We start from the raw sequence: 10,047 nt of genomic DNA, 5'->3' as shown, positions 1-10,047 counted from the left end.
CTTCTTTGACTTTTTTTAACTTGCTTGGACCTGCCTGTGGAAAGACCTGACCGCTTGCTTTGCTAAGACTTATTAGAGTTTACTGCCTGCTTGTTGATTCCTACACAGTTCTGAACACAAGCTGTAATTTCAAGTACATTCAGGTACATTACAAACAAAAATATAATATATTATACATTATCTCACAGCACTGAGTCCACATCTTTGCAAATATTCTATTATATCTCATCATGTTACAAACTGAAGAAATGTCATTTTGTTCCAATGTAAAGTAAGTGCAAATAAAAAGTAACTCTACAGCCTGTACATTGAACACTTGCTGTCTTCTTAAAATAACTCATCACAGACATTAGTGACCAGGGGTTTAGGCATGAAAGTGAGTACACCCTAAGTGAAAATGTTCAAACTGGGCCCTTTGTGTGACCACCTTTGTTTCAAGCTCTGCTTTCACCCTCTTGGTCCTGGAGTTCACCAGAACTTCACTGGAGTCCTCTTCTCATCCATGACAACATCATGGAGCTGCTGAAGTGAGCTGCTAGCACATGGTTCAGTTAAGTACATCCTCAGTCTGCTCATCTTTAAACTGCATCATCTTTAGAAGTGACAGCCATGCAGACCTATGTGATGCCATGTGACAGGCTGACCCCCACACTTCAACCTCTGCAGCACTGATGGCAGCAATCATACTTAAATTACCCTAACACAACATCTGGATGGTCTGAGTGGAACCTGTCCTGTTAAACAGCTGTTGATTGTTGTCCAGAGTGCTGAAACTCAGTTTCCACTAAATTGTGATGTTCTTCAGAGAGTTCTTTTTTCTCAAAGGTGAAAGTGCAACAGATTTTAACCACCTGTTATCATGTATCATTAATAATATAGTCTAGGCAATAATTATAGAGGTAATTGATAAAATATTTTTGTTACTAGAGATCTACAGTTTATTTTGTATTACAAACGATGTCAAAGATAAAACTGAGATATTCGCTCATGTTTGTACACTAAACCATTATTCAGTTGATTGTAGGCATATCATGACTTATCATGAGCTACAGTTGCATTAGCTTTGGATCCTGGGTGAGCTTACCACCATGATGTATGTGTATGTCCATTATCCAAATCGTACATTATTCAGACAAAGCCTCTTCTCTACCTTCATCCTGCCGAAAATTTGCCCCTAAGACCAAAAGTGTCCTTTTACAAGACTTTCCCAGGGCTGACACTGACTTTCCTCTAACTCGATACCACTGAAAATAAATCCACTCCCAAACTGTCCAGCTCAGTCCATTATTGCTATTAGTTGTCTCCCTTTTACTCTCAAAACGATCTCAACGATTCCCCTAAAAAGCTACGTTTGTGACAATATGTCATTTAAGTGGAGACACAGATGAGATTGGGCCTTGAAGGAAGACATTTAAAGTCATTTGAGCCCATGCCATATTTGTATATTTACATTTCAGAGACTGGGCATTTGAGATTAAGCTTTTATGTTCAAGTGTTTGTGAGGCACAGATGTGGAGCAATGGGATAATGGGACAGGAACAAGAGGACGGGGCTTGAGCTTTGCCTCTGCTAGCGATCAGCATGACAGTGACACCTGCTGCTGTGATGAGTATACAATGTCCCATGGGAGCAGGCCTGTAAAGAAAGGATAACAATACCGTCAGCAAGACAGCACTCTATACAAATCAAATGCATTGCCAAGGGTCGTTGATGTGTGTGAGAAAGTGGGGCTGAAGTAAGCCTCTTTTATCCTGGTATCCCTTCAGTCATCACACATCATCAAATGTCTGTGCAGGATTAAGCATTCCTGTTGTACAAGTAAAGTCAGTAGGTAAAACTGACAGGATAGATGTTCATGTTTAAGTCCAGGTACTATAACATTGTTTCAGTCACAATAAGGTAAACATTAAAAAACAGAGTGAACAAACCGTGTACAAATGAAATATTTGTCCAGTGACTCTTTAATGTCTGAGTGAACTCAGGAAGAGAGATCACATGTCTCCTACATAAGCTTCTCTGCATTTACTGATTATCATTTATTTAACTGAAATCGCAGGCATTTGTTTCTGGAATTTCAGTTGGTGTCACGCTGGTGCCTAAAATGTAAATCTCTCTATAACCAGCAGAGGGAGCAGCAGGCTTACTCCCACAGAGTCAGAGCAGGGATAAAGGAGCCCACTGTGTAGTCTGCAGCAACCGCTAAAGCACACGTGTAGCCTCCACCTTAGCAGAGATGGGACAAAACTCAAAGGGTGATTTACACACGCACGCACGCACACGCACGCACACACACGCACGCACACACACGCACGCACGCACACACACAAGCACGCACGCACGCAAGCACGCACACACTCGCATATACACACGCACGCACACACACACGCACATACACGCAGGCACACACGCACACACACGCACACACACACACACACACACATGCATGTTTTAGAACACACATGCAAATTAGTTTATCAATAAAATGATTTTAACTCGCAGGCACACAACCAGCCTTTAATGTTAAAACTAAATAACAAATAATAACAGGTAATGTCATTTTTTATTATGACATTGATGTATAAAGGGTTTAAAAATACTTACCTAACATTGGAAAGTGGTTAAAATAATGTCAGTTGCTTTTGTGGAGGTGAAACCACAATACAGTACTTAGGACAATATTTAGGTGTAAATAATTACAATTACTTATATTGATATTCTTGTTAATCTGTTTTTTTTTTATCTTTTATAAAGTATTACGTTTTATAACGTTATGGTCATCCATCCATCCATCCATCTATCCATCCATCCATCCATCCATCTATCCATCCATCCATCCATCCATCCATCCATCCATCCATCTATCCATCCATCCATCCATCCATCCATCCATCCATCAGCTTACCCGGGGCCGGGTCGCGGGGGCAGTAGTCTGAGCAGAGAGCACCAGACTTCCCTCTTCCCGGACACTTCCTCCAGCTTTTCCGGTTGGACCAAGGCGTTCCCAGGCCAGCCGAGAGACATAGTCCCCACCTTGGTCCTAGGTGTCCCAGACACAAAACTCAATATTCTACATTAAAAATAATTGATTGATTCAGCTGGAACAAAGGTGTGATGACCTTTGTTTGTATGATCACAAGCAAGCAGTGTAAAAAGCGTACAGTCCCTTTGTGTCTAACACCTCACACTTGCTTTTAAAAGTTGGACACAGCACATCATAAAACTGTAGCGTTGTCAGTAATTTGGAGGTACTTTAACTTTTCAAGCCTTTCTGATAACCCACACAGCCTCAAACTGTGATGATATTAGCAGCGTGCTATGATACTGTAGATTCTGTTAAACAATAAAACATACAGGAGCTGCCCATGCGTCATTTTTAAAATCCTGTACTTGTCCTGAACATTCACCAGTATGTTTGCTGGTATCTGTCTGCACAGAAGAGGAGTGACCCAGAACAGGCCCTGATAAACCCAGTATAAATAAATCTGAGGCTAACATGATAAACCTCGGCATACTGTATCTCTAAATAAAGCAGGCACGAAGCTAGTCTTGATTCTGTGTGGGAAATAACAGGACTCCTGTTCAACCAATCAGCAAGCTGGATACCACATTCTCCTCCCTCTCACAGTCTGGCAAGTTCACATTGGTAAGCACATGAACACCAGAACCTCATAACACTTAGTTTCCAAAATAAAAGTCACTCAATGTAACTCAATCACTTAATGTCATGAAATGTTAATGGACCATGTTCAATCGATTTTTTCACATTTTCTCTAAATGTGCAATAAATTCAGAACAGCTTGTGGAACTTACCTTTATACCACAGCAACATTTAATAATTATTATTGAAAAGTATAATGGGGAATGCTTAGTAGTTACAAACCAGTACAATTAAGTGCTACGTTTTATTTCACAATAATAAATGCTACTGTATATTAGAAAGTTTTTAAGGAAAATGTACTAACTTGAGCACTTTTCTCAGTTGTTGTAGTTGACGTAAAAGTAGTTACAACGTTCCGCTTACGATTGCCTGACTTTTATACTGAAAGGTTGGTATCCAACTTCCTGTTTATGTCGAATTTGGTACTGAATTTTGACGCGTCGAGTTCAGTAGCTTCTTTCCAGGTTCGAGGTGCTGCTGAGCGGCCAGCTATTCCAACAGCTGTTTTTCGACAGTGTCGTTATTTGGAGATCCCAGACGTTTACTTGACAGCTTTATTGTGTTGAATTCCTCATTGTGAAGATGGGCTGCGCCAGCTTCACCTGCTCCAGACATTCCCTGTGCGCGCTCAACATCCTCTATATAGTGAGTATCCACATTGTACCATATGGATCATCATAGTGCTTCACCCTGAGACGGTGCCTCTAATTATCATACAGTGACGAGCTCAGAAGCTCCAATCAGTCCATTCATTGTCTGAATGACAGTAGCAAGAATTGCCTTAAGTCTAATTTTGATTTTGATTATCAAAGATTCACATGCTTCTGAGTTCTTCCTCGTATATTTGATGCATGTGATAGCTCTTATCACCGGTGCTTTTAGTTCTTGCTTCACAGGCTGGGCCTCTCTGTGAAAACAGTAACGTGGACAGTAATGTTGAGGCTGTGGTTACTAAAGAACTGTTGTGCATCAAATCATGTCCATTCTGGCTGATTGAAAGGCAATAGACAAAACATACAATACAGCAAACAATACAGCAAAATACCCCTTACATTTTTGAGGAACTAGTTTTTCTTTGAGTTCCACTACAGGAGGAGCTCCTGGGATAGACAAGTAGAGGGATCCTTCTGATAGAACCAGGAGAACCCTCCACAGCTGGTCAAATCTTAAAGCATCTTCTATTGGCCATGTATGCAAACGCTAGTTCAACTTGACTTTGTCATGTTAGGGCTTGAGATACTACATAAATATACACATTGCATTGTGTTGTATCATGAATTAGCACCTGCCAATGTTTAATATGCAAGTTTAATATGCTCTACTAATAGTCTAGTATGTCACAGTGTACAAACAGTCAAAAGGAATTTCCAAGGGCATGCTTTTCCTTTTATTGTTGTGTTATCTGCATGTAGGACATTATGTACACACATCACAGCTGACAGTGAGTCAGTGATGTAGATCAAGGTCCACTCAGCCACTTAGACATGATCATAACGTTCCTTTGTGAAGGCAGGACAGAGTTCATGTTGGAGATCAAACCATCATTCTTGTGACTTTGTGTAGAACTTTATTTATCATTAATTAACTTACAGTCAGTCAGTAATATTTGACAAATCTAACAGACTTGGTCGCTGTCTGTGCTGCAGATGGTGAGTTTGCTGATGATTGGCATTGCGGCATGGGGGAAGTGGTTTGGCCTGGTGTCTAGTTTCCAGGTGGTGGGAGGCGTCATCGGCGTGGGAGTCTTCCTGTTTTTTGTTGCCCTAGCTGGCCTCGTTGGAGCCATGAAGCATCACCAAGTCCTGCTGTTCTTCATATCCTTTACACTCTTAATATAAATATGCTATATATGTCCAGGACCTTGTCACGGAATTGTTTTGGAAAACTCATTTTGCATTCATGTATGCGTGTGCAATAAGATCCAGAGCCACGTCTTGTTTTACACAGCGATGCTGCATGCTGCTGTTCCTAGCCAAGGCTGTGTGCATCGGCTGTTGGTCCTTGACAGAGATGCTCAGTATATGATCATCCTGTTTTTGGTGTTTATTGTGCAGTTCTCTGTCTCCAGTGCCTGTTTGTCCATTAACAAAGATCAACAGGTAAGATGCAAACTTTCAACTTTATTAACACGGTTGAGACCGAGACCAGCAGCAAATCTGGATCCATTTTGTTGTTTGCTAAAATGTATACACAGATGTGTACTGATAAGCAGCATGTAAATGTTAGATTGAACCTAATATTGTGAAGGTTCAGAGAACCCCCCTGGGCTCAAGCTGCTTCAAGCCCAGCAGGAAGCAGTGCAGTGTTACAGTTACGTGGTCTGGGACTCCCAAGGTGTCCTCTCCTCAGTCCATGCCATAGTTCTACCACAGGAACACTCTCGCCTCTTCTCTCCTTCAATGCTTGGTTCCTGAAGAAAGCGTTGCTCTTGCTGAGAGGTGGATGTAGCTGGGGTGGGCAAGTCAACTCATCCACTTGTCCAGCTCGGCCAAAATGTTAGCAGTAAGTGCAGGGAACCTAGTCAATCATCTTTCCTCACAGTTCTCTACATGCTATGCTCATCACCCTGGTACATACAGTATGGCATAGCCCTCATGACTCAATGACCAATAGAATCACTGGCCAGAGCTTGTTCTATCTGTAGCTTATCTCTGCCTTCTTCTGCTTATAACCTCTTGAGATGTCATGTTCTGAGGACAAGGAAATAACAAACCTGCATGCAGATATGTGTAATCCTAAAGCCTAAAAGTGGTTGAACACAGAATCATGACTGGAGAAGGTTGAGGTAGAAATTCGAATGCCAGCCCACCATGTGTCACACTTGCTAGTTCCAGTTCCACCAAGGTTGAAGAAAGGGTGCAGCTTTGAGCCTCGACTGGTGAGGAGGGGGACTGTCAGAGGCCACCTTGAAATCCCCAGCTCTGCTCATTCCTCTGCAATGAAGAGAAAACACATTTGCAATGTATCTTCTCAAGGAACTCCAATAGTGTAATTGATAGGATCCATATTTTTAATGTATTTATCACTTTTGTTTTAGGTGAAGTTGGGTTGATGTGCCACTATGTGGCAGTGGTGTGAAGATGTTGGTAGGTGTTGTATGTTTGCTATTATTACTGTATAATCTACCTATATATATAGTGGTTTTGGTCTGTTAGTTGTTCTGTAACTCCACATGTAAAAAAAGATTATACCCTCACCCATTATACCTCTGGGTGTAAAACATATCCATGGATATATCAGGGCACAGCAGACATGGTTTTGCTTTGTACACCCTTCATATCTATATAATTAAAATGAGAAGATGCATCCCACAGATGTACATTTTTAGAAAACAAGTTTCACATTCATAGTTTGTTGTAAATGCAGTTTAGCTGAAGAAAGAAAAAGGATAAAAACGTCAGACCCTTATCGTCTTAGCTGCTTGCAACCTGGACTTAGAGACACATAGAACCACTCACACCTGCAGCAATAGATAGAAACTGGACTCGAGAAAAACATTCAAACTTCAGAGAAGCCAAATCAAACCCAAGACTACAAGGGAGCTAATCGCCCTTAAACACAAACCCCCTTAAAAACAGCTCACTTCTCCTTTTGCCAAAGTCATCCTCACAATCATTAAGATTCATGTCTTTGCTCTGGACTCAACACTTAAAGCACCCATTTATTTGTCGGCAGCACTGGTTCTTCTCCTTTTCAGCAGACCTCGTGCTGCACCCACAGGTGGAGCCTGGACCTGAGCCAGCGCATCATCTGGAATTAGTAGGGAGCAGAGATGTTTATTTATTTTCATCATGATTGGTTTGCATTCACCCCTTATTGAACATGACTTATTAAAGCAGACGTTGAAAGGCTGTGCATAAAAGATGTGGAAGAGAACAGACAGGGGAAATTGAGAGCATTCAATTTGAAATGACCCCAACTGGTCTGACAAATCGTCATGATCAAACACAGACTGATATCATCCATGATCAATAATTCAGCACAACTCAGTGGTAAAGAGTGAAGATAGGGGGACTGTTTTCAGTAATGGCTGTGGTAATGAAGTAGGTGGTGAGTGTATGAGCAGGACACGCAGCTGTCAGACAGAGGCACATTCTCTACTATCAATGTAAGAGTTCTTCATGGTTCTGTGATGTCTTCAGATAATCCAAAGACATGCATGTATATGTGAGTCACGTGACGTGTAGCGGAGCTGCATGTTCTGCCTCTGATGTTTGTTTGCCAGTAAAAAACCCTGTATGGCAGTAACACATGACTCAGCAGTTCAGACCTGTCATCCAAACAGATGCTACAACCTTAGATTCTGATCACAGGAGGGACATAACTAATATGTAACAGCACTAACAATGCTGCATGTGGACTGAGAAGAAGCTGTAGAAACATCTTTCAGAAATGGATACACAGTCAAATAACATTGATTGACCTTTGTGTGTGTGTGTGTGTGTGTGTGTGTGTGTGTGTGTGTGTGTGTGTGTGTGTGTGTGTGTGTGTGTGTGTGTGTGTGTGTAGGGTCACTTGTTGGAGGTGGGTTGGAATAACTCCAATAACACTCAGAGAGATGTGGAGAAGAGTCTCAACTGTTGTGGCTTCAAGCAGGTTGACACTAGCAGGACGTGTGAAGCTGTGAGTTAGAGTTCATGCTCACTGAAATAAACAGATGCATGCATTTATAGAACAGCAGTAATATTCCTTCGGCTGGATTCTTGTCCCTCTTGTTCTCTGCAGGCCTGTTTCCCCAACCACTCGTGTTCTCCTTGTGCGGATAAGATACAGGAACATGTTGGAGAGATTCTGCACTTCGTAGGAGAGATCTGCCTCTTCTTCAGTTTAACTGAGGTCATCCACTGTTGCTACATCACAAGTGTTAAATGAGGGAAAGTATTTATAGCATTATATACTGGATGTCGGTTGCTCAGCACTCAGACAGCGCTGTCTGAATACATATATACCGCTTCTGGCTTATTGCCACAGTGAACGATTCACATTGTAGATTTGGCACATTTTTACACCTTTCCTGACACAAGCCCTCACTGAAGGGATTGACCCACGACCTGGGCAGGAAAGCAGCGCGCTAACCACTATGCCACGTGATGGTGCAGGGCGCATGCTGCTCAACAGTCAGCTGGACTTCTCCATCGCATATTGTTTCGTTCACTCGGCTTTTGATGTTTATAGCCATGTGAGTTGCCTCCAGTTCGTGACTCCAACAAGTTCTAAGGTCAAACCCTACTTTTTGACTATAGATGACTTATACTTGAGATGACTATAGAAATAAACAAAATAAAAGAAATCTTTGTTGTCTCTGCCCAAAAATACACAGTGTAAGAGTGATTTCTGGAAGTGTTCCTTAGTCACAGTGATGGTCTGGTGGACCGTCAGCCTTGTGCTCAGAGAACCAACTTATGATTATGTGAGTTAGTGGCATTTATCATTGCATCGTTATTGTTGTCCCAATGTTTGCAATCAGTAACATGAGGCATGACCAGTTTGAGGGTATGAGCAGACTTAGACAGACGTAGCGGTAGGTATGGCTGAGGTACAGTATAGGAGCAATGCACTCTCTGACTTGTCTGTTTCTGTGTTCTGTCAGATTCTAGGAGTGTGGCTCACGTACCGCTACAGGAATCAAAAGGACCCCAGAGCCAATCCCAGTGCTTTCCTGTGAGATGACTCCAGCTCTCCACCTCACCACCATCTTTGTGGACTTTGATATACACTGACTGCTGCACTGCTGCTTTTCCAGGAGGTTTGAAGGACGAGCACATGCTGATGCTGTACATGACAGCTTACTATATGTGAACATGTACGGTAAAGTCGATACACTGGGCTCTGCTAGGCATTAAAGAAGAGGCTCGTATTTAAATATTTATGAGTCCTGTGTGATGTTGAACCACAGCAGTTTGCAGTGGGTCGCTTCTACTTTTAAATGCAATAACATAAACCATTGAATTTTTAAAATGTGTGGCAGGTTTGTCTTGGTTTTGGATGTGTATTAGGTATATTTGTGTATTTGGCTTTTTGCATGACTTACATAAGCTCCTGTTTGAGAACTGCACTGGTGAATGTGACACACACTTTCTCAGCCTTCAATAAAACACTAATGATAATCCCTGAACCACAGGTCTTATTCTGCATCACCTCATCGAATCAGGCAATACTTAGACCAGTGTGGACCAGGAGGCAGAGCTGTTGCCATTTCAGCATTCATAGACACATGGACTCAATGGTATGAGTGGTAATGGTCAATGGTATCATGTTAACATGGGTTGCTATTGTGGCTGAGTGATTAATGTGTTTGACTCTGATGCTTGGAGTTAAAGGGTTCTGTTCCTGAATAAGGCAACAGCAGAAACTTGGAAGTTTAGACACACTTTCTCCACATCATTTAA

General features: G+C 41.8%; 1 protein-coding gene across 1 annotated transcript; it reads left to right on the top strand.

Annotated features, from left to right (window-relative positions):
- Positions 1–4,083: 4,083 nt before the first annotated feature.
- On the top strand, positions 4,084–9,773 carry tspan13b (tetraspanin 13b). The gene is made up of 6 exons (XM_029167397.3): positions 4,084–4,303; positions 5,305–5,472; positions 5,677–5,757; positions 8,168–8,281; positions 8,384–8,494; positions 9,249–9,773. The coding sequence occupies exons 1-6, from the start codon at positions 4,241–4,243 to the stop codon at positions 9,321–9,323; spliced, it is 612 nt and encodes a 203-aa protein (XP_029023230.1). The 5' UTR covers positions 4,084–4,240; the 3' UTR covers positions 9,324–9,773.
- Positions 9,774–10,047: the final 274 nt, after the last annotated feature.

The sequence above is a fragment of the Betta splendens genome, chromosome 11, assembly GCF_900634795.4.
Source record: "Betta splendens chromosome 11, fBetSpl5.4, whole genome shotgun sequence".
NCBI lineage: Eukaryota > Metazoa > Chordata > Actinopteri > Anabantiformes > Osphronemidae > Betta > Betta splendens.
This window is presented reverse-complemented; position numbering and strand designations above follow the sequence as displayed.

Bases quoted from the DNA above. Each gene is read 5' to 3' on its own strand.
- tspan13b (XM_029167397.3), top strand. From the start codon at position 4,241: ATGGGCTGCGCCAGCTTCACCTGCTCCAGACATTCCCTGTGCGCGCTC. The intron at 5,758-8,167 runs GTAAGATGCAAA...GTGTGTGTGTAG, and splicing joins CCATTAACAAAGATCAACAG to GGTCACTTGTTGGAGGTGGG. The intron at 8,495-9,248 runs GTCATCCACTGT...GTGTTCTGTCAG, and splicing joins TCTTCTTCAGTTTAACTGAG to ATTCTAGGAGTGTGGCTCAC.